This window comes from Saccopteryx leptura, chromosome 10 (assembly GCF_036850995.1).
Source record: "Saccopteryx leptura isolate mSacLep1 chromosome 10, mSacLep1_pri_phased_curated, whole genome shotgun sequence".
NCBI classification, from domain to species: domain Eukaryota; kingdom Metazoa; phylum Chordata; class Mammalia; order Chiroptera; family Emballonuridae; genus Saccopteryx; species Saccopteryx leptura.
Genome location: NC_089512.1, coordinates 3,212,888 through 3,237,386, shown reverse-complemented (window position 1 = coordinate 3,237,386; position 24,499 = coordinate 3,212,888). Strand labels below are relative to the sequence as shown.

General features: G+C 57.2%; 1 protein-coding gene across 5 annotated transcripts in view; it reads right to left on the bottom strand.

Annotated features, from left to right (window-relative positions):
• Positions 1-24,499, bottom strand: part of LOC136382110 (contactin-4) — an 813,951-nt gene that overhangs the window by 120,202 nt on the left and 669,250 nt on the right. For all 5 annotated transcript variants that reach the window (XM_066351018.1, XM_066351022.1, XM_066351020.1 and 2 more), the window contains one exon: positions 20,351-20,501. In XM_066351018.1, coding sequence (XP_066207115.1) covers positions 20,351-20,501 — 151 coding nt within the window. The remainder of the gene's footprint in view (positions 1-20,350; positions 20,502-24,499) is intronic.

Below are 24,499 nucleotides of genomic sequence, written 5' to 3'. Positions count from 1 at the left end.
CTCACCTCTGCGGCTGTTCAGTGACCCCGGAGTGTGTCACAAACTGCCCAGGATTCAGACCGTCTGCTGCGGAATCTCAGAACACCCCTGTCTCCTGGTTCTCCTGTCTTTTCCAGTGAATGTTTCTGTTTCTCTCTCCCTCTCTCACACCTGGCACAGGTGAGAGGAGGTTGTACAGAGTTCATTTTGTTTCTCCATTTTCTTTCATCAAACCTCGTTCACCCTTATCGCCTCGAAGGAGAGGCGGAGAAAGGCTCTGTGTGTCTCGTCTGGACCTGTCCCATGACGGCCCCATGGGCATGGCCACCTCTGAGCTGTGTCCCCTACGCCACACAGTAGCGATGTTCTGGGCTCTCTGTGAGAAGAAACATCCGGACCGGTGCCAGTTTCCACGGCGCACATTTTCCCACCTTGGTGGATGTCAAGCCACCGACGGGACCTCCCTGCACAGGGACGGGGAGGAGAGGCCGTGCAGGCGGCCTCCAGGGTCCCACCGACGGGACCTCCCTGCACAGGGACGGGGAGGAGAGGCCGTGCAGGTGGCCTCCAGGGTCCCACTGTTCGATGCGTCCTTCACGTCGGACACTCCAGAACTGGGGTCATCCTCCACCCAGCTGGTCAGTCCACTTCCAGAGACTGTAAACAGGCCGTCGGAAACCCTGTTTTCCCATTGGTCAAAGGATTCCCTCCCGTTTCCGCTGTGTAGTTACCAGCCATTGGGTGACTGACGTTGCTTAGAGGGTCCGAACACGCCCCATTAAATAATGCATCTCACAGGAGCGGGCTTTGGCGTGGCGACCGTCCGGCACGGGACAACAGTGAGAGGCGGGGGGAGGGGGCTACGTAACTCATGCTAATGCCACCCACGATCTGTTCTCTCTTCAACTTTAAATAAAATTCCCATGCCCTGGCTGGTTGGCTCAGTGGTAGAGCGTCGGCCTGGCGTGCAGAAGTCCCGGGTTCAATTCCCGGCCACGACACACAGGAGAAGCGCCCATCTGCTTCTCCACCCCTCCCCCTCTCCTTCCTCTCTGTCTCTCTCTTCCCCTCCTGCAGCCAAGGCTCCACTGGAGCAAAGATGGCCCAGGCACTGGGGATGGCTCCTTGGCCTCTGCCCCAGGCGCTAGAGTGGCTCTGGTCTCTACAGAGCGACGCCCCGGATGGGCAGAGCATTGCCCCCTGGTGGGCGTGCCGGGTGGATCCCGGTCGGGCGCATGCGGGAGTCTGTCTGACTGTCTCTCCCCGTTTCCAGCTTCAGAAAAATACAAAAAATAAAATAAAATAAAAAATAAATAAATAAAATTCCCGTTTGGTGATACAATGACATTGTTTCATACAGGGCAGCTGAGTTACAAAATATTTCTTATTCCGGGAGAGTTCGGAGGAAGCATTTATACATGAACACACACGCCGCAACTTTGTGGTAAGAGTCTTTTACCCACCACCTGGATTTCTCGTCAGACAACCTATACTTGTACTCCATGTCCCCTCTCGGTGCCACATGCTGTAATTATATTGAGAGCCAAGTGCTATTCTAATTAGATCACTTGGCAAGAGGGACTGAGAAACACCGTGATGGATACTAACGAGTAGAGCGCTAATTAACTCTGGTGTTATCTACGGCTTGAAACAATGTGGCTGAGACCACAGAGCAGGAACAGAGGGTTGGACGCGGACCCCCGATATTAACCCAACATCCTTCCATCCAATCCCAGCGGCCGGGCGGGGTCGGGCGGGGTCTGTCCCGAGGCAGGACAGAGCTACCTGAAAGCCAGGTGACCTGCCGTGCCTCTCCCGGGGAGGGACGGGTCCCGCGGTCCGGCTTTGGTGCCCAGGCACACCACCTCCCTTCTAATTGCTCTTAATGGCAGGCCGCTATGCTTGGACTGTTTTCGTGATCACTTGGATTTCTTTGATGAGATAGAGCTGTTTCCTCCAAACAAAGGCAGCACTGAGGTAGTTCAAGGACTTCATCAACCTCTTCTCCCAGAGGCTTAGACGCCTGTAGTGCAGCCTCGCGATCAGACCAACATGCCTGCTCTGCAGCCCTTCCCTCCCCCACGCCGAGACTACAAAGCTCTGCTGGCTGCCGCCGTATTACGGAAAATCTGCGACAGGGAACAGGAAAACTGCGGTTGGCTGGCTGGCATCTCTGTCTCAAAGGCGCCAGAGGTAGACACTGTTTCAAGAGGGACATAGTGACAGCAGCACCAGAGGTAGACACTGTTTCAAGAGGGACATAGTGACAGCAGCACCAGAGGTAGACACTGTTTCAAGAGGGACATAGTGACAGCAGCACCAGAGGTAGACACTGTTTCAGGAGGGACGCGGTGACAGCAGCACCAGAGGTAGACACTGTTTCAGGAGGGACACGGTGACAGCAGCACCAGAGGTAGACACTGTTTCAGGAGGGACACGGTGACACTGTTTCAGGAGGGACACGGTGACAGCAGAGGTAGACACTGTTTCAGGAGGGACACGGTGACAGCAGCACCAGAGGTAGACACTGTTTCAGGAGGGACACAGTGACAGCAGAGGTAGACACTGTTTCAGGAGGGACACGGTGACAGCAGCACCAGAGGTAGACACTGTTTCAGGAGGGACACAGTGACAGCAGCACCAGAGGTAGACACTGTTTCAGGAGGGACGCGGTGACAGCAGCACCAGAGGTAGACACTGTTTCAGGAGGGACACGGTGACAGCAGCACCAGAGGTAGACACTGTTTCAGGAGGGACGCGGTGACAGCAGCACCAGAGGTAGACACTGTTTCAGGAGGGACGCGGTGACAGCAGCACCAGAGGTAGACACTGTTTCAGGAGGGACGCGGTGACAGCAGCACCAGAGGTAGACACTGTTTCAGGAGGGACACGGTGACAGCAGCACCAGAGGTAGACACTGTTTCAGGAGGGACGCGGTGACAGCAGCACCAGAGGTAGACACTGTTTCAGGAGGGACGCGGTGACAGCAGCACCAGAGGTAGACACTGTTTCAGGAGGGACACGGTGACAGCAGCACCAGAGGTAGACACTGTTTCAGGAGGGACACAGTGACAGCAGCACCAGAGGTAGACACTGTTTCAGGAGGGACACGGTGACAGCAGCACCAGAGGTAGACACTGTTTCAGGAGGGACACGGTGACAGCAGCACCAGAGGTAGACACTGTTTCAGGAGGGACACGGTGACAGCAATACCAGAGGTAGACACTGTTTCAGGAGGGACACGGTGACAGCAGAGGTAGACACTGTTTCAGGAGAGACACGGTGACAGCAGCACCAGAGGTAGACACTGTTTCAGGAGGGACACGGTGACAGCAGAGGTAGACACTGTTTCAGGAGGGACACAGTGACAGGAGCACCAGAGGTAGACACTGTTTCAGGAAGGACACAGTGACAGCAGCACCAGAGGTAGACACTGTGTCAGGAGGGACAGGGTGACAGCAGCACCAGAGGTAGACACTGTGTCAGGAGGGACACGGTGACAGCAGAGGTAGACACTGTTTCAGGAGGGACACAGTGACAGCAGCTCCAGAGGTAGACACTGTTTCAGGAGGGACGCGGTGACAGCAGCACGAGAGGTAGACACTGTTTCAGGAGGGACACAGTGACAGCAGCACCAGAGGTAGACACTGTTTCAGGAGGGACACGGTGACAGCAGCACCAGAGGTAGACACTGTTTCAGGAGGGACACGGTGACAGCAGCACCAGAGGTAGACACTGTTTCAGGAGGGACACGGTGACAGCAGCACCAGAGGTAGACACTGTGTCAGGAGGGACAGGGTGACAGCAGCACCAGAGGTAGACACTGTGTCAGGAGGGACACGGTGACAGCAGAGGTAGACACTGTTTCAGGAGGGACACAGTGACAGCAGCTCCAGAGGTAGACACTGTTTCAGGAGGGACGCGGTGACAGCAGCACCAGAGGTAGACACTGTTTCAGGAGGGACACAGTGACAGCAGCACCAGAGGTAGACACTGTTTCAGGAGGGACACGGTGACAGCAGCACCAGAGGTAGACACTGTTTCAGGAGGGACACGGTGACAGCAGCACCAGAGGTAGACACTGTTTCAGGAGGGACACGGTGACAGCAGCACCAGAGGTAGACACTGTTTCAGGAGGGACGCGGTGACAGCAGCACCAGAGGTAGACACTGTTTCAGGAGGGACACGGTGACAGCAGCACCAGAGGTAGACACTGTTTCAGGAGGGACACAGTGACAGCAGCACCAGAGGTAGACACTGTTTCAGGAGGGACACGGTGACAGAAGAGGTAGACACTGTTTCAGGAGAGACGCGGTGACAGCACCACCAGAGGTAGACACTGTGTCAGGAGGGACGTAGTGACAGCAGCACCAGAGGTAGACACTGTGTCAGGAGGGACACAGTGACAGCAGCACCAGAGGTAGACACTGTTTCAGGAGGGACACAGTGACAGCAGCACCAGAGGTAGACACTGTTTCAGGAGGGACACGGTGACAGCAGCACCAGAAGTAGACACTGTTTCAGGAGGGACGCGGTGACAGCAGCACCAGAGGTAGACACTGTTTCAGGAGGGACATGGTGACAGCAGAGGTAGACACTGTGTCAGGAGGGACACGGTGACAGCAGCACCAGAAGTAGACACTGTTTCAGGAGGGACGCGGTGACAGCAGCACCAGAGGTAGACACTGTTTCAGGAGGGACACGGTGACAGCAGCACCAGAGGTAGACACTGTTTCAGGAGGGACACGGTGACAGCAGCACCAGAGGTAGACACTGTTTCAGGAGGGACATGGTGACAGCAGAGGTAGACACTGTTTCAGGAGAGACGCGGTGACAGCAGCACCAGAGGTAGACACTGTTTCAGGAGGGACACGGTGACAGCAGCACCAGAAGTAGACACTGTTTCAGGAGGGACGCGGTGACAGCAGCACCAGAGGTAGACACTGTTTCAGGAGGGACGCGGTGACAGCAGCACCAGAGGTAGACACTGTTTCAGGAGGGACAGGGTGACAGCAGCACCAGAGGTAGACACTGTTTCAGGAGGGACACGGTGACAGCAGAGGTAGACACTGTTTCAGGAGAGACGCGGTGACAGCAGCACCAGAGGTAGACACTGTGTCAGGAGGGACGTAGTGACAGCAGCACCAGAGGTAGACACTGTTTCAGGAGGGACACAGTGACAGCAGCACCAGAGGTAGACACTGTTTCAGGAGGGACACGGTGACAGCAGAGGTAGACACTGTTTCAGGAGAGACGCGGTGACAGCAGCACCAGAGGTAGACACTGTTTCAGGAGGGACACGGTGACAGCAGCACCAGAGGTAGACACTGTGTCAGGAGGGACAGGGTGACAGCAGCACCAGAGGTAGACACTGTGTCAGGAGGGACAGGGTGACAGCAGCACCAGAGGTAGACACTGTCTCAGGAGGGACACGGTGACAGCAGCCCTTTATTTATACAATGAATGGACTGACGTATCAACCAATTCCATACAAGGGGAGGGGAGCAGCCGCCAATGCCTGCCCCTTCTCCAAGCAGAGCCGGCCTGGACGTGGAATAAAGGACACCCCTGGGTGTGAGTCCAGGCTCTGACACCGCCCGGCCTGGCACCCTCTGGGGAATACATGCCCTCTCTGAGCCCAGGTCTCCCGCCCTGAAAGGTAGTGTTCAGAGGAGGATGGCTCTCATCATGTTCTTCTGAGGACTGAAAGGATGTGACGTGTTCAGGGGACGGCTCAGAAGAGACTGAAAGAGGACAGGTGTATGGAGCAAGGCGGGTAGAGACGACGGCCACCAGGTAACCAAGAAACACGGAAGAGAGCCAGAATAATACGTATCCTGTATCCCGGCCATGCCCTAAGCCAGGGGTCGGGAACCTATGGCTCGCGAGCCAGATGTGGCTCTTCTGATGGCTGCCTCTGGCTCGCAGACAAATCTTTTTTTTTTTTTTCTATTTTTCTGAAGCTGGAAACGGGGAGAGACAGTCAGACAGACTCCCGCATGCGCCCGACCGGGATCCACCCAGCACGCCCACCAGGGGCGACGCTCTGCCCACCGGGGGGCGATGCTCTGCCCCTCTGGGGCGTCGCTCTGTCGCGACCAGAGCCACTCTAGCGCCTGGGGCAGAGGCCAAGTAGCCATCCCCAGCACCCGGGCCATCTTTGCTCCAATGGAGCCTCGGCTGCGGGAGGGGAAGAGAGAGACAGAGAGGAAGAAGGGGGCGGGGGTGGAGAAGCAAATGGGCGCTTCTCCTGTGTGCCCTGGCCGGGAATCGAACCCGGGTCCCCCGCACGCCAAGCCGACGCTCTACCACTGAACCAACCGGCCAGGGCAGACAAATCTTTAATATAAAAAATAATAACGTTAAAAATATAAAAACATTCTCATGTATTACAATCCATTCATTTCCTACCGCTCATGTTCATGGTTGCGGGTGCCTGGAGCCAATCACAGCTGTCCTCCGGGACAACACCAAATTTTTATTGGATAATGCGTAACGTCCACGGGTCGTTGTATGGCTCTCACGGAATTACATTTTAAAATATGTGGCGTTCATGGCTCTCTCAGCCAAAAAGGTTCCCGACCCCTGCGCTAAGTCCGAGGTTGACTCACGGATGCTCTAGTGACATCAAGGGGGACCCTAGTCTCACTTCAACACAAAGGCTGGAGTTCCCAAGGTTCTTCATAGCCAAGCTGACTCACGGTGTTTCCGTGTCACTCTTACTTTATAACTGTCACCGTTATTCACGTTAATCATCTCCCATTAAGAAACCCGAAGCACCCCTATTGTTCCACCCTGCCGGGTCCCCCTCCCACACTCGCTTCTCATGCGGGACTTGCTCACGTCTACCTGCAGTCCTGCAGGGACGTGACCTCTGGCACGAGAGCCCAGGCCCCTCTCTGCCTGGCCAGGTGGGTCCCGTTCCTCGACAGCAGCCGAGACCCACTTCCTGTGAGAAGTCAAGGCAGAGCCGGCGGGACCCTCAGCGTCTCGTGCTCGTCCGGGCGCGTCCCCCGAGCGCTGCCCCCGAGCGCTGCGCCTACGTCTGTTCGCTTGTACGTCACGGGTGGTTTCCCAGCTGTTCCGCGTGGGTAAATACCGTCACAATACCTGGATTTCACCAACACCCGAGGAAGAGAGTCCGGGGGTGGTCTCCATCTCCTCTCCCTTCAACCGAACTAGACCAATTATAACCGTTATCCTCGTGAAATCGAAACGAGAGCTCCCGTGTACAGGAGCGTAAGCCAGGATGGGGGGCCACTGTCGCTCCACTGTCCTGCTGGCTCCCCAGAAATCCAGGGAGAGAAGCAGGCCTGTACCCCAGAAATCCAGGGAGAGAAGCAGGCAGGTGCCCCAGAAATCCAGGGGAGAAGCAGGCCTGTACCCCAGAAATCCAGGGAGAGAAGCAGGCGTGTACCCCAGAAATCCAGGGGAGAGAAGCAGGCGTGTGCCCCAGAAATCCAGGGGAGAGAAGCAGGCGTGTGCCCCAGAAATCCAGGGAGAGAAGCAGGCCTGTGCCCCAGAAATCCAGGGAGAGAAGCAGGCCTGTACCCCAGAAATCCAGGGAGAGAAGCAGGCCTGTACCCCAGAAATCCAGGGAGAGAAGCAGGCCTGTACCCCAGAAATCCAGGGAGAGAAGCAGGCCTGTACCCCAGAAATCTGGGGGAGAGAAGCAGGTCTGTACCCCAGAAATCCAGGGGACAGAAGCAGGTCTGTACCCCAGAAATCCAGGGAGAGAAGCAAGTCTGTACCCCAGAAATCCAGGGAGAGAAGCAGGCGTGTGCCCCAGAAATCCAGGGAGAGAAGCAGGTCTGTACCCCAGAAATCCGGGGGAGAGAAGCAGGTCTGTACTCCCCCCCCCCCCCTCTCGGCCCCTGCAGCCCTCTCTGCTCTGACTTCTCCTGGGAGCACGAGGCCTTGGGGGCATGAGGAGAGGTCCCTGAGCCAAGCCGGAGCCACTGATCTGGAGACGGAAGGGAAGGCCTTCAGTTATCGCCCCTCCACCTCGCAGCAGACGGCCAGCGGCAGTGCCCAAGCCATGTAGGACCAGAGAAAGGCGCCAGGAACCAAACCAAACCAGCCAGGCGGAGCCAAGCAGAGGAGAGGCTGTATCACCAAGAAGAGGAATAAACCCCCGCCTTTCCGGAGTGGAACCTGCCAGGAGCTGGACTGGGGCGGGGCGGGGGCAGTCTGTAAACGATTTTCTGTAAAGGGCCAGAGAGCAAATATTTCAGGCTTCGCCGGCCAGAGGTCCCTGTCACGGCTGCCCAGTGCTGCCCTTGGGCTGTCAGAGCAGCAGACACGGCCAGCAATCGAACGGCTGCGGCCGCGTCCAATAAAACTTGATGTGCGGACTCGGAAGCCTGAATTTCATCGAGTGCTCTGGTGTCAGGACAGGGTCTTCCGTCTGATTTGTCTCCTTCCGTATAAAAGCGCACAGCCGTTCCCAGCGTGCAGGCTGCGCGGGGCCCCAGGGGCGGGCTGACTCTGGCCCGTGGGCTGTCACCGGTCAAGCCCTGGAGGAGAGCAGGTGGCAGGCTTTGTGGCAGGAGGCACAGGCCAGGGAAGGAGGGACCGGAAGCGCACAGAGGGCTCGAGAAAGGGTGGGAGCCGGCAGGAGCCAGGCAGGCGCTGGACCAGTGAGGGGGTGTCGTGGCCACGCGATGGGCTGTCTGTCCTGACGACAGTGGGGGCCACGTATATGTTGTCCCACGTGGCCGTGCACGGGGATCAGCTGGGAAACTTCGAAACAGGCTCAGATTCCTGGGTCTCCTGGCAGAATTCCCGAGGAGGAATCTTTGGCAACGAGAGGGAAGTGCTGCGGGATCCCCGGTGCCCAGCTCGGCCCCGTCCCTGTCTGCAGACCTGAGTGCGGGGGCCAGCGCTCGGTCTCGGCTTCGGGGATGGAGAAACACTCGCCCAGGACGGCCAAGGGATCCCCCAGATGAGGCACAGGAAGTCACCGCAGACGCTCCCTGCGTGCGCCACGTACGTTGAACCCCCCTCATCCAGGACGGGGAACGCTTTAAAAGGCAGTGCGAGACCCGATGCCCCAAACACTCCTGACGGTGGACCCCTTGTTCCTCCAGCCTCACCTTGGGGGTGCCGCTCAAACCCCGCACTCTCTGCTTCCCTTCTGAGTATGTTTCCTTCTTTCTTCTCCTTCCGCTGAAATATCCACCCCCCAACCTTCCCCACCAGCCTCCTCCACGAATCAGAGGGCTGGGCTGGGCTGGCTGGTTCGAGTCGTACAAACATACCGAGTGTCTGCAGTCAGGAGCAGAACCAGGACCGTGGGGACTGCAGTGCCCACACACACGAGGCACCTGGCCTGTGGCCTTTCAGCCTGTCCCGAGAAGTGAACATTAATGTAATAATTATACCCATAAATGTGCAATTTATAACTGCTGAAGGAAGGAAGGTAGGGGAGAGAGAGAGAGGGAGAGAGGGAGAGAGAGAGGGAGAGAGGAAGAGAGGGAGAGAGGGAGAGAGAGAGAGAGGGAGAGAGGGAGAGGGAGAGAGAGAGAGAGAGAGGGAGAGAGGGAGAGAGGGAGAGGGGGAGAGGGAGAGAGGGAGAGGGGGAGAGAGAGAGAGGGAGAGGGGGAGAGAGGAGAGAGAAACTGAGAAAGAGGGAGGAAGGGAGGGAAGACTGTTTTAATCCTTTTTTTTTTTTTTTTTTTGTATTTTTCTGAAGCTGGAAACGGGGAGAGACAGTCAGACAGACTCCCGCATGCGCCCGACCGGGATCCACCTGGCACGCCCACCAGGGGCAACGCTCTGCCCCTCCGGGGCGTCAATCTGTTGTGACCAGAGCCACTCTAGCGCCTGGGGCAGAGGCCAAGGAGCCATCCCCAGCACCCGGGCCATCTTTGCTCCAATGGAGCCTTGGCTGCGGGAGGGGAAGAGACAGAGAGGAAGGGGGGGGCGGGGGTGGAGAAGCAAATGGGCGCTTCTCCTGTGTGCCCTGGCCGGGAATCGAACCCGGGTCCCCCGCATGCCAGGCCGACGCTCTACCGCTGAGCCAACCGGCCAGGGCCTACCCCATTTTTATGACACCCGGGGACCCTGACTTAAATTAGGTGATGCCCCGATCTCAAGCACATCTGGCACGGAGGAAGTCTGTGGCCAATATGTATCGGACTGGATTTACCACGAGATGTGAGGTGGGAAGTTGCACCGTGTGCAAGGTTGGCGTGAGGGCTGACTCCCAAACACCAGCCAAGAGGCCCGTTTCACCCTTGAGCAGTGAGTTATTTTCACGCTCGCTGAACCCTGGAGTGAGGTTTTTTTGTTTTGGTTTTTTTTTTTCCAAAAAATGAAATTAGTTCCAGCTACAGGTTTATTAACTTAAAATCATACTTGTTTGATAACCAATTTAGGGAAACAAGAACATACATTGGCCTTTTTAAAATGTTACCTTACACGTTTTTTTTTTTGTTTTTTTTTTTTGTATTTTTCTGAAGCTGGAAACAGGGAGAGACAGTCAGACAGACTCCCGCATGCGCCCGACCGGGATCCACCCTGCACGCCCACCAGGGGGTGATGCTCTGCCCCTCTGGGGCGTCGCTCTGTTGCGACCAGAGCCACTCTAGCGCCTGGGGCAGAGGCCATGGAGCCATCCTCAGCGCCCGGGCCATCTTTGCTCCAATGGAGCCCTGGCTGCGGGAGGGGAAGAGAGAGACAGAGAGGAAGGAGAGGGGGAGGGGTGGAGAAGCAGATGGGCGCCTCTCCTGTGTGCCCTGGCCGGGAATCGAACCCGGGACTCCTGCACACCAGGCCGACGTTCTACCACTGAGCCAAACAGCCAGGGCGTCCTTACACGTTTTTAAAATAAAAAGTTTTGTTGTGCAGGAGGATGGGCACGAACGTTCGTACTACTCAAAGGGTTAGTAAGTGTCTCCTCCGCACGAGGGATTGGGAGGACAGAAAGGAGGATGGCGCCCGCCCGGGAGGGACCAGCGGAGTCGTGGTGGCATTTTCATCGGGAGCTGCCCCTGGGCAGTTCTGGTCTCCGCATGTCCTGAGGGTGGTTGGCGCCACACAGCCTGGATAGAGCAGGTGGCGGGTCATCGCTGCCTGGATCCGGCCACCACCTCAGCCGGGACCATAACGAACGCCATGTGACGTACGATCCTGAGGCGGGGAAGGCTCCCGGCTGAGGGCGCGCGAGGACTGGGTCTGCGTCTCACCCCACAGGTTTCCAGACAGGTCCCTGTCAACGCTTCCGCACACGGCGCATCAGGGGGAAGGTGGAGCCACCCCTCCTGCCCGTCGGGGGCTCTGGGACGGAGAGGCCCAGCTCGGAACTCGGGGAGACAGATAAGCTCCGTCTCGTTCTGTGACTCGGGCACAGCGGCATTAAAATGATCCAGTGCCATCAATAAGCCGGGCACCGGATTCTATCTGGAGCAAGGAGGCTCCGGGCAGCTTTGATGCTGTTTTGCCTCCTAGGCAGGATTGCCATTACTATGGAGATGAACTGCCTCTAATTATTAGGATAACATAACTGTTCCCTCGGGCAGAATTCCTGATAACAGAGAGCCATAGAGCTCCACAGCCCCTGAAAGAGTGGAGGGGGTGGTTCTCATTAAAAACACAAGTATAGCCTGACCAGGCTGTGGTGCAGTGGATAGAGCATAAAAATGGGACATGGAGGACCCAGGTTCGAAACCCTGAGATCACCAGCTTGAGCGCAGGCTCAGCTGGTTTGAGTGCGGGATCATAGACAGGACCCCATGATCATTGACTTGAGCCCAAGGTCGCTGGCTTGAGCATGGGGTCACTCTGTCTGCTGGAGCCCCCCCCCCCGCCCCCCCCCCCCGCCCCCCCCCCCCCCCCGTCAAGGCACATATGAGAAGCAATCAGTGAATAACTAAGGTGCCAAAACGAAGAATTGATGCTTCTCATCTCTCTCCCTTCCTGTCTGTCTGTCCCTGTCTGTCCCTCTCTCTGACTCGGTCTCTGTAAAGAAAGGAAGGAGAACACTCCAGTCCGGCCGCCTCTGCAGACGCACCGGAAGCCCTCAGCTGCAACCTCTCCTTCTGAGCGAGGAGCCTGTGCTCTGCCTCCCAGACCACCCGGTCTCCTGGCCGGGGCTTCGCGCCAGGTGGACCTGCGCTGGGGCTTCCCTCCGCGTGTGACGCGGCCCTCGGCCCTCCCTCCCTCCGCGTGTTACGCGGCTGTCAGCTCCCCCTCCGCGTGTTACGAGGACGTCGGCTCTCCCTCCCCGTGTTACGCGGGCGCTGGCTCTCCCTCCCCGTGTTACGCGGGCGCTGGCTCTCCCTCCCCGTGTTACGCGGACGCCGGCTCTCCCTCCCCGTGTTACGCGGACATCGGCTCTCCCTCCCCGTGTTACGTGGATCCCGGCTCTCCCTCCCCGTGTTACGCGGACGCCGGCTCTCCCTGCGCGTGTTACGCGGGCGCCGGCTCTCCCTCCCCGTGTTACGCGGACGCCGGCTCTCCCTCCCCGTGTTACGCGGACGCCGGCTCTCCCTCCCCGTGTTACGCGGATCCCGGCTCCCCCTCCCCGTGTTACGCGGACGTCGGCTCCCCCTCCCCGTGTTACGCGGACGCCGGCTCCCCCTCCCCGTGTTACGCGGACCCCGGCCCTCCCTCCGCGTGTTACGCGGCCGTCAGCTCCCCCAGAGGCCCCCCGGGGAGCGAGGCAAGTGAGGGCCACGGTCCGACGTCACTGCGGAAACAGACGCCGAGGTCTGTGGACGAGACGCACGGGATTCGTTCCTATTTGGGCCGAGTGGTCTCATAAAACAGTAGACTTGATCTGATTACGCTATGGGGGCTCAGGCAAGCCGACACGCCAATTTCAGGCTGGGGAGAAAGGCCGGATATAATCTTACCGTGTCTTCCAAACTGGTCCACGGTGGCCGGAAAGGGCTCCCTCCGTCCAGGCTGCCCAGGGCCAGCCGCCGCCTGGGGGCTGCAGGTCAGTGGGGCCTCTTCTCCTGAACCTTCCTTCCTTTGGGCTCCCGCTGACTGCCTCCTCCTGGTTGTTCTTCCGCCTCCCGAGTCCAGTGTCCGTCTGTCCTGAGGGCTCTGCTCCACCTGTGCCCGCCGGGGCCGCCCCCCGGGTCCCTGCCTCAGGTGCACAGGCGTTCTCATTCTGCCGTGTTCTCTGTCTGGACGACGCATTCCCTGCCGGGCTTCCCGTCTGATGAGCTGTGTCTCTGTCTTCACTCTCCTCAGCTCACACCCATGTTTCAACTTCCTGTTGGAGCTTTATCCACTGAGCACGTACTGTGTGCTGGGCAGTGTCCTGGACACTAGGGTCACAGATGGAACCACACACACACACACGCACATGCACACACACACACACATGCACGCGCACACACACACATGCACGCGCGCACACACACACGCACATGCACACACACACACTCACATACACACATGCGCGCGCACACACGTGCGGACCAAAGTCACCCCACGCGCTCCGCAAGGGTGAAGAGGGAGGAAGTCAGAGGGGAGCGGTGTGAGCCGGACTCCACGCGACAGCCTGCCATGGTCAGTTTGGAAGCTGGGGGAAGGGGCCGTGAGCCAAGGGACGCAGGGGGCGTGGAGGACGCTGGAGACAGATGATTCGCTACGACCCCCGGGAGGGACGTGTGATTTCCGCCCAATGAGAAGCACCTCAGACACCCAACAGTGTCCAGGACAGTAAGACAGTCAGTTTGCACTGTTAAAGCCACGCGTGTGCACAGACACACACACAGACACACATATACAGACACACACACAGACACACACAGACACACACACACACTTCTGTTCTCACGGCCTTTACATTCTGACTGGGTGGAGGTGGAGAAGACAGAGGATGAACAAGTGTGTAGGCAGATGTCATGGTGACAAGGATAATGGAACACAGCAGGAAGGAGAGGGGGCGGCTCATCATTCGAGAGCGGCCAGTGGGCACGGGCTTCACTGGGGAGGTGACAGGAAGAGGGACTTCCCCTTTGCACGTCCCGTCTGCTCCGCAGCACCTCGCCATCAACAGGCTAACACTCCACTTCTCCTGCGCAGACGTGCCCTTTCTCTCTGCAGTCCCGGGGCGCGGGACACGGCCACCCCACTGCCCGCCTGCCCGCCGCTCAGACCCCAGGAGTCCTGCCCCTTCTCTTCCTCCTCCTTGCTCAAACCCTCCCCTTACTGCGAACCACGTCTTTCCAGCTCTGCCCCTGGCCTGCCCACACGTCTGTCTGCCTTCCCTCGCTCTCAGGGGACCAACACCATGCCGGCGCCTGGGTTCCCTGGGCAGCGTCCGGCAGCTGGTGGCCCTGTCCCCGCAGTCTCGCCCCGTGGACTCCCTGTCCGCGTCGTGCGCAGAGCAAGCCTTCTGCAGCGGGCGTGGGGCTGTGCCCTTCCGAGAACAGTTATTTCATTCCCTCCACAGTTTTCCAGTTCACGTCTGACCTGCAGACAGAAAGGTCGAGGCCTCCAACAATCTATTGCGGGCCTACAATGTCCAAAGTTCCCTCTCAGTGTATTACCTTTAAAACAGACGCCCTGGGGATACTGGAAAACTTCCATGTGCTTTGGCTGCTGGGCTCCTGTCTAGTCTGAGTGCCCTGAGGGCTAGGTCACGTGTCCCCTCTCCTCTCCTCTCTCTCTCTCTCTCTCTCTCTCTCTATCCCTCTCCACCCCCCATGCACACACAAGGCCTGTGTGTGACAGGCACCCACTGAGTGCCTCCTTCACAGACGAGAACCGGGGTTGGCCAGTTTGACAGAACCGTCAGGCTGCCTGGGACACGCAGACGGTCGGGTTTGACAGTCTTTCCGGAAACATTCAGTGGCATATCCACCGTTGGTTATTACCCATTAGCTTGACATAATGTATTAGAGCTTAATGTCTGAAACGGAGGAGAGAGCCTCTCAAGCGTGAGTAAGAACAAGAAGTCTCTATTTTACACGGCGCGAACCAGGGCGCTCCTGCGCTCGGGTCTTTTGTGGGAAGGAAAACATCTCGTCTAAGTAGATTTCTCAGATGACTAGATTTACCCCTTGAAGCGCTCGGTCAATTTGCACAAATAACCGTTGGGAGGGCGCGGTCCCCCCCCCCCCCCCATGTATTGTGCACTCGACTGCCTTGCGGACCCAAGCACACGGAAGAGCATTTTCCCTCTTTAGACATGTGACTGTCATTCTTTCCTAGAGCGGTAAATAAAGCGATTGAGCCCCTTACTAACGATGCTTTCAATCCCGGGGGCAGAATTCAGTTCTGGCGTTCAGGAAGATAATGAAGGAAATGACCGGAACAGGGAGAGGACATCAGCTGATGTCACAGGAGGAGTGCCAGGGACCTGGGGCGTGGACAGGACTCGGACGAGGACGTGAGGGTGGACAGCGTCCCCAGGACATGAAGGTGAGGGGTGCTGGGAGGAACGGGGTGGGTTCGGGTCAGTACAGAGAGCAAAGCAGAAAGGAGCGGACGGTACAAGGACAGAGGTTATGCCAAAACAACAACAACAAAACTCTAACAATTAGTTGGGTTTCTGCCATAGGAGAAAGCAGGGAAGGGCGGTGGTGGTCCAGCCACTGCGGGGACCCCCGTCCTGGAACGGAAGCTGGGCGCTGTGACCGCTGCAGGAACCTTACATGGTCACCTGACCCGTGTCCTTTGATTCTTTCTGGTGGTAGGACCCCGAATCCGGGGTGGAACCCCGTGCCACTCTCAGTCCACGGTTCGAAGTGGAGTGACCTCATGTGTCCTGAGGGTGAGCACAGGAGGCATGTCCTGGCTATCAGTGCCCGGACCCCTGTGGGAGTGTCTGCTTCAGGGACGGGCACTGACCACGGCGGGCTTGCTCAGTTCTGTGGCTCTCCGTTCGGGAACTGTTCCAAGGAGGTTAGAAACGAGGGCCACTGCGGGGCTGCTGGCAGCCCCCCTGCCCCCAGGAGAGAACGGCCCGTGGGCAGGATGGCCCCTAGGAAGGACGGCCCGAGGGAAGGACGCCCTGTGGGAAGGACGCCCCATGGGGAGGACAGTCGTCAGAAGGCAGAGACAACTTGGAGGAAACTCCAGGGGGAGGCAGACAGCGACACAGAGTCCTGAGGGCACGTGTGAGCACCGGGACCCTGTCGCTCACTCCTCCAGCCACAGGGCACCTCTGGCCGTCTCAAACACGCAAGCCAGTAAACCCCACGTGTCCCGAAGCCGGTTCCGACTTGGGTTTCTGCCACCTGCCGCCAGGAGAGTCCACTCTAGAAGAGAACGTGGGTTTGTGGTTCCTTGGAATTCTAGGATGCCAGGTTTCTGTGAATGGTTCTTGGCTCCTGGGTTTTGATGTGACTGTCTCTAACAGACCACCTTCAGCTTGGTCCGCCTCCCTGCCTTCTGTTTGGAAACTAGGAGTAAACAAAGTAACAACCTCATCCAGTGAGGAGGCTTAAGTATCCAATTAGTCCACATGATGTTGTTGTTCGTACCGGGGCTTTGCCACTGGAGGTCCCTGTCTCACACGCCTGACCCTGCACACCCTCCAATCGCGGAGCTGGGGACAAGGCAACAGGACAAGCTTTACACACGTGTGTATCCTACCCACACAACAACAAAGCTACAGAAATCGGAGGTTACATCTTTCATTCTGATCACTGGCCTAATATAGACAAGGCCAGCGTGAGTATGACTTCAAATTCTAAAGGCTTGAAAAGACCAAACATAAATATATATATATATATATTTAAAACAGTTTAGGTGTTAACATTAAACCAGTCTTTCTGAATCTATATATAGGCCAAGATAAATACAATATCACCCTATGATTAAATAAGATGAAATCTTTATAAACTTTTTTCAGGTTGTTCCTTACATTTTTGTTGTAAACTCATTTGTCAGCAGTTGGTTAGTTAAAACTGAAACTAAATATCACGTAAGAAGTAGCACTGGGCAAAGTCTTTCCAAAAATAGGTGTTAGGGGTCAAGTTTTGTTTTGCCAAAAGTTTGTTTATGCCAGTATTTTGTACTTAAGATTTCATATATATATATATATATATATATATATATATATATATATATATATTCAAATGTTAAAGATCGGCCTTTTGATTTTTTTAAAAGACTTTATTCATTTTAGAGAGGAGAGAGAGAGAGAGAACAGGGGGAGGAGCAGGAAGCATCAACTCCCCTATGTGCCTTGACCAGGCAAGCCCGGGGTTTCGAACCAGCAACCTCAGCATTCCAGGTCGATGCTTTATCCACTGCGCCCCCACAGGCCAGGCTGCCTTTTGATTCTTAAGAGTCCACATTTCAAAGAGAATTGGGGCTAACAAGTGCGTGAAACTGGAAACTAAAACTCAACACCGGGCACAGCCAAAGGATGTTGTCTTTCGTCTTGTATCACAACGTCAGCCTTTTCCTAAACTAGGAACCCGACCGTTTTTCACCCATGAACACTCCGTATGACTGCTTCTGCTCCCTTATCTACTTAACTGTGCGTCTCCTTTATCAGAGAAATAAAGAAAAAAAAAAGCAGAATTCCTTCTCTGCCAGTGAGGGAATATCAGTAAAACCTTCCCTAATTTTTACCCTTTCCAGAACTTAGGAGAGGTTCTCACCTTTCTCAGAACTGAAACAGTGGCCCAAGCATGCACACTGTCAACATACTACCATCAATGTACTACCGTCAGTGTACTACCAGCAACATAAAATATTAGCTGCTGACCTTTAAAAATTAAGGTCGTTCCAACAGAAGTCCAGATTTCTAGTCTCTCCTAAAAACAGGAGGCAAGGAAGGCCCCAACCAGCCCTGCGTGTCCATGGGGGGGCCATGCGTTCGGTGAGAGGGGGAGGGTCCCCCGCCGACCTTGGGGAGGGACGCTTAGTGATGTCCCACCAGTCACTGACACGGCCAGATGCTGTGTGGCTGCTTAGTGCATTCTGAATGGGAGAACAGAGCGTCCATGCTGGTCGCCTGGGGCGTGCCTGGGGAAACTGAAGGGGCGGGTGACAAACAGCAAGCTTGACCAAGGGCGGGGAGTGTCCTTGGTTGTAATACATCCTGAGTGTCACGGAAATGTGCAGGCCATAGGTGAGCCCTATTAATCAAGTCAGGAGTAGAAAGAACGGCCAGCCGGTCAAGTCAAGTAGGTATTAGAATCAATCGATGACATCCTCTTACAAAACAGAATTCCCGATATTGACAGACCATGTTCCCAATGGTCATTTAATCAACTCGTAACAACGGTTCCGCTCCAGCGGTGCTGAGCTGCCGGTCACCCACCCTGTTCAGAATGTTGGCTTGTGTCTCTTCTTCTGGGCACGCGGTGGGACTGCACTTCCCTGCGGGGTGGGACTCTGGCAGAAGCATGGGACTCGTCCGGACCAACGGAAGGGGTGACAGTGGGGAACACATGCTCCACTTCTCGGCCAAAGCTAGGGAGAGCCCACGGGTGGGTAGCCAACCGCTTCTCCTGCAATCCCAGTGTCCCCAGAGGGCTACTCCCCTGGTCTTGGCTTTCGAGGGTGGCAAAGCCACCAGCAGACCCCTGAGGGGTGTGCTGAGAAGGAGAAGTGGTCATTTGTTATCTGAAATCACTGCAGGGCGTCTGTGATAACGTGATAGTGGTCACGTTATTCTAATTCCCTCATTCATGGTGTTTGACACGTCTGTCTGTGGTTTATAGCAGTGGTCCCCAACCTTTTTCGGGCCACGGACCGGTTTAATGTCAGAAAATATTTTCACGGACCGGCCTTTAGGGTGGGACGGATAAATGTATCACGTGACCGAGACAAGTGTCAAGAGTGAGTCTTAGATGGATGTAACAGAGGGAATCTGATCATTTTTTAAAAATAAAACATCATTCAGACTTAAATATAAATAAAACGAAAATAATGTAAGTTATTTATTCTTTCTCTGCGGACCGGTACCAAATGGCCCATGGACCGGTATCGGTCCGCGGCCCGGGGGTTGGGGACCACTGGTTTACATGATTTAAAAAGCACCTGTCCTGCATACCGCTGTTAAATTAAAAGTTTTAAAACATAGCCTTATTCTAAGCCCTCCACGTGTATACACCAGTTACATTTGAATTATGTGTTAGTACACAGCAGAGTGACTACGTCACTATGAAACATAAACTCCGAGTGAGGTAACACAGGAAGGGGACAGGATGGTTAAGGTCGTAGAACACAACACCGGGCTCCCCGGGTTCAGGTCGGGCTCCACATCTGAGCACCATGCCGGCCTTCAGAGATCCACGTACTGTGTTCTCGACATAACAGCAGTCAGAACGGGATGTGCATTACGAACTTAATATGTGTGTGCAGACACCACCTATGAACCGTATCGGGTCCGCTCGCAACACTGTGAATGAGGACAACGTCCGCTGAGCCATGATCTAATTTGCATATGCAAACCCACAGGTGACCAGGTGTAAAGGGCTGGTGCAAACAAGTTTTTACGGTCTTCCCCCATTGCACCCTCAAGTGCTTAACCTTCGGCATCAAGTAAAGTCGTGGATACAGCTGGCAGATGCTATCTTCTGGGTAACACAGGCCCTCGCGTAGTCACCACCTCCAACACAGGCCCTCGCGTAGTCACCACCTCCAACACAGGCCCTCGCGTAGTCACCACCTCCAACACAGGCCCTCGCGTAGTCACCACCTCCAACGGACTGAGCAGATTACAGAGAGGGGTGGGGACAGTTCATAGAAATCACAGCCAAGGGAAGGTCGTAGAGACACAGGCCACTTGGTGCGACCTGACCTGCAGCCTCAAACAATGTACAGAAATATATGTACACACACACACACACACACACACACATCGCAAGCATTCTAATTGTAATTCAAGTATAGTAAGAAATACACAGATGAAGGGTTTAGCTAGCCGTTAAAAAAAAAAAAAAAAAAAGAACACCAACCCTGTTGTTTGCAAAAGGAGGGATGAAAATAATTCAAACCCTGCTGTTTGCAGAACGAGTTTTGGAATCAGAGATATTTAGCTTCCTAAACAGGAGAGACTAACGACGGATCTAAGAGCCGTTGTTCAATATCTGAGGGGGTGTCACGGCAAAGAAAAGAACTGCGTTTATCTGTTCCTGCATCACGGAAGTAGGGGGAGGAGAAGTGGGGATGTCTACAGCCACACTTCCGGCTGGAATGAAGAGGAGGTTTTTAGCTGCCTCCCCGCAGCTCCGGCCGCCTGCCGTGCGTGGGGTCACAGTCTCCATTGGCGCCGGAGGGATCGGTGGGCTCTGGATATCACGGATTATAAAGACCACCCCCTCGGAAGCTTCGTTACAATGAACATGTAGTCTGTACATACCAGACTGTGGATTCCTCCCTCTACACCCATTGATAACGGAGCAATAAATTCTCGTCAAACATTCAGAACGTGTCAAGAGGGTACCTTTCGTTTTCTCTCAACACGTCTCGGCCTTTCTTCCAGGTGTAGACGGGTTTCGGGGAAGCCTTTGGCTTGCACTCAATGACAGCTTCGCCTCCGACTTTGACAAGGGTCACCCTTTTTAAGAGGGTTCTGGAAAAATCTGGACCCGCAGCTGGAAGAGAAGACAGAGAAACATCAGTTGTCACGGGAGAAGAGAAGCCCACGGAATCCTGCTTCAGTCTTTTTCTTCCTGTAGCGCCAAAGGGAGGGCGAACTTTCTTCTCCAGCAGACGGAGTGAGTTTGGACGGAATTGTTCAAAGTTGAGGTGGTTGGTGGGAAGGTCTAGGCGGTAAAATGCACCAGTTGTAAGTAGACAGCTTGAGACATTTGGTAAACTCCCCCCTCGAAGATCAAGATGTAGATCATCCCACAACCCTATTGATGGGCCCTTTTCATCGAAAAGAAAAAATCAAATGGGTCCTAGAGCCCATTAAACCGAAACACCGCTGGAGGCAAAAATGACAAAGCTGAATGAAGCTGTCCGACCTCCGGCACGTCACGGGGAGGCCGGTTCTCTGGAAAAGACAGCAATGCTGGGGAAATGAAAGGCAGCAGGAAGAGAGGAGAGCAAACACGAGACGGATGGACCCCACAAGACAGGCCATAGGCAGGAGTGAAAGTCTGCAGGTGCCGAGCAGGGCTGCCCAGGACAGGACACCGTGGACGCCACGCATGCACGGGGTCGCCAGGAGCCAGAGCGACTCAACAGCATGTCCCAAGGACGTCAGGGGAAGACTGCATGCGATGACCCGGGAGGCCTTCTGGTGATCGGACAGGTTGAGGCACCCCTGTGACAGCCACCCCCTCCGCTCTGTCCCACGGCTGAAGGACCCCCTGTGACAGCCACGCCTCCGCTCTGTCCCACGGCTGAAGCACCCCCTGTGACAGCCACCCCCTCCGCTCTGTCCCACGGCTGAAGGACCCCCTGTGACAGCCACCACCTCCGCTCCGTCCCACGGCTGAAGCACCCCCTGTGACAGCCACCGCCTCCGCTCTGTCCCACGGCTGAAGGACCCCCTGTGACAGCCACCACCTCCACTCTGTCCCACCACCTCCGCTCTGTCCCACGGCTGAAGGACCCCCTGTGACAGCCACCACCTCCGCTCCGTCCCACGGCTGAGGCAACCCCTGTGACAGCCACTGCCTCCGCTCTGTCCCACGGCTGAAGCACCCCCTGTGACAGCCACCACCTCCACTCTGTCCCACGGCTGAAGTATCCCTGTGACAGCCACTGCCTCCGCTCTGTCCCACGGCTGAAGTATCCCTGTGACAGCCACCACCTCCGCTCTGTCCCACGGCTGAAGCACCCCTGTGACAGCCACCGCCTCCGCTCTGTGCCACGGCTGAAGGACACCCTGTGACAGCCACCGCCTCCGCTCTGTCCCACGGCTGAAGCACCCCCTGTGACAGCCACCGCCTCCGCTCTGTGCCACGGCTGAAGGACCCCCTGTGACAGCCACCGCCTCCGCTCCATCCCACGGCTGAAGCACCCCCTGTGACAGCCACCGCCTCCGCTCTGTCCCACGGCTGAAGGACCCCCTGTGACAGCCACCACCTCCGCTCTGTCCCACCGCCTCCGCTCTGTCCCACGGCTGAAGGACCCCCTGTGACAGCCACCGCCTCCGCTCTGTCCCCACGGCTGAAGCACCCCCTGTGACAGCCACCGCCTCCGCTCTGTGCCACGGCTGAAGTATCCCCTGTGACAGCCACTGCCTCCGCTCTGTCCCCACGGCTGAAGCACCCCCTGTGACAGCCACCACCTCCGCTCTGTCCCACGGCTGAAGTATCCCCTGTGACAGCCACCGCCTCCGCTCTGTCCCACGGCTGAAGTATCCCTGTGACAGCCACCACCTCCGCTCTGTCCCACGGCTGAAGGACCCCCTGTGACAGCCACCGCCTCCACTCTGTCCCACGGCTGAAGTATCCCCTGTGACAGCCACCGCCTCCGCTCCGTCCCACGGCTGAAGTATCCCTGTGACAGCCACCACCTCCGCTCTGTCCCACGGCTGAAGGACCCCCTGTGACAGCCACCGCCTCCGCTCTGTCCCACGGCTGAAGCACCCCTGTGACAGCCACCGCCTCCGCTCTGTCCCACGGCTGAAGCACCCCGTGACAGCCACCACCTCCACTCTGTCCCACGGCTGAAGGACCCCCTGTGACAGCCACCGCCTCCGCTCTGTCCCACGGCTGAAGGACCCCCTGTGACAGCCACCCCCTCCGCTCTGTCCCACGGCTGAAGTATCCCTGTGACAGCCACCCCCTCCACTCTGTCCCACGGCTGAAGTATCCCTGTGACAGCCACCGCCTCCGCTCTGTGCCACGGCTGAAGGACCCCCTGTGACAGCCACCACCTCCGCTCCGTCCCACGGCTGAAGCACCCCCTGTGACAGCCACCGCCTCCGCTCTGTCCCACGGCTGAAGGACCCCCTGTGACAGCCACCACCTCCGCTCTGTCCCACCGCCTCCGCTCTGTCCCACGGCTGAAGGACCCCCTGTGACAGCCACCGCCTCCGCTCTGTCCCCACGGCTGAAGCACCCCCTGTGACAGCCACCGCCTCCGCTCTGTGCCACGGCTGAAGTATCCCCTGTGACAGCCACTGCCTCCGCTCTGTCCCCACGGCTGAAGCACCCCCTGTGACAGCCACCACCTCCGCTCTGTGCCACGGCTGAAGTATCCCCTGTGACAGCCACCGCCTCCGCTCTGTCCCACGGCTGAAGTATCCCTGTGACAGCCACCACCTCCGCTCTGTCCCACGGCTGAAGGACCCCCTGTGACAGCCACCGCCTCCACTCTGTCCCACGGCTGAAGTATCCCCTGTGACAGCCACCGCCTCCGCTCCGTCCCACGGCTGAAGTATCCCTGTGACAGCCACCACCTCCGCTCTGTCCCACGGCTGAAGGACCCCCTGTGACAGCCACCGCCTCCGCTCTGTCCCACGGCTGAAGCACCCCTGTGACAGCCACCGCCTCCGCTCTGTCCCACGGCTGAAGCACCCCGTGACAGCCACCACCTCCACTCTGTCCCACGGCTGAAGGACCCCCTGTGACAGCCACCGCCTCCGCTCTGTCCCACGGCTGAAGGACCCCCTGTGACAGCCACCCCCTCCGCTCTGTCCCACGGCAGAAGTATCCCTGTGACAGCCACCCCCTCCACTCTGTCCCACGGCTGAAGTATCCCTGTGACAGCCACCACCTCCGCTCTGTCCCACGGCTGAAGGACCCCCTGTGACAGCCACCGCATCTGCTCTGTCCCACGGCTGAAGCACCCCCTGTGACAGCCACCGCCTCCGCTCTGTCCCACGGCTGAAGCACCCCCTGTGACAGCCACCGCCTCCACTCTGTCCCACGGCTGAAGTATCCCCTGTGACAGCCACCGCCTCCACTCTGTCCCACGGCTGAAGCACCCCCTGTGACAGCCACCGCCTCCGCTCTGTCCCACGGCTGAAGTATCCCTGTGACAGCCACCCCCTCCGCTCTGTCCCACGACTGAAGTATCCCTGTGACAGCCACCCCCTCCGCTCTGTCCCACGGCTGAAGTATCCCTGTGACAGCCACCCCCTCCGCTCTGTCCCACGGCTGAAGTATCCCTGTGACAGCCACCCCCTCCGCTCTGTCCCACGGCTGAAGTATCCCTGTGACAGCCACCCCCTCCGCTCTGTCCCACGGCTGAAGTATCCCTGTGACAGCCACCCCCTCCGCTCTGTCCCACGGCTGAAGCACCCCTGTGACAGCCACCCCCTCCGCTCTGTCTCACGGCTGAAGTATCCCTGTGACAGCCACCCCCTCCGCTCTGTCCCACGGCTGAAGTATCCCTGTGACAGCCACCCCCTCCGCTCTGTCCCACGGCTGAAGTATCCCTGTGACAGCCACCCCCTCCGCTCTGTCCCACGGCTGAAGTATCCCTGTGACAGCCACCCCCTCCGCTCTGTCCCACGGCTGAAGCACCCCTGTGACAGCCACCCCCTCCGCTCTGTCCCACGGCTGAAGTATCCCTGTGACAGCCACCCCCTCCGCTCTGTCCCACGGCTGAAGCACCCCTGTGACAGCCACCCCCTCCGCTCTGTCCCACGGCTGAAGTATTACTGTGACAGCCACCCCCTCCACTCTGT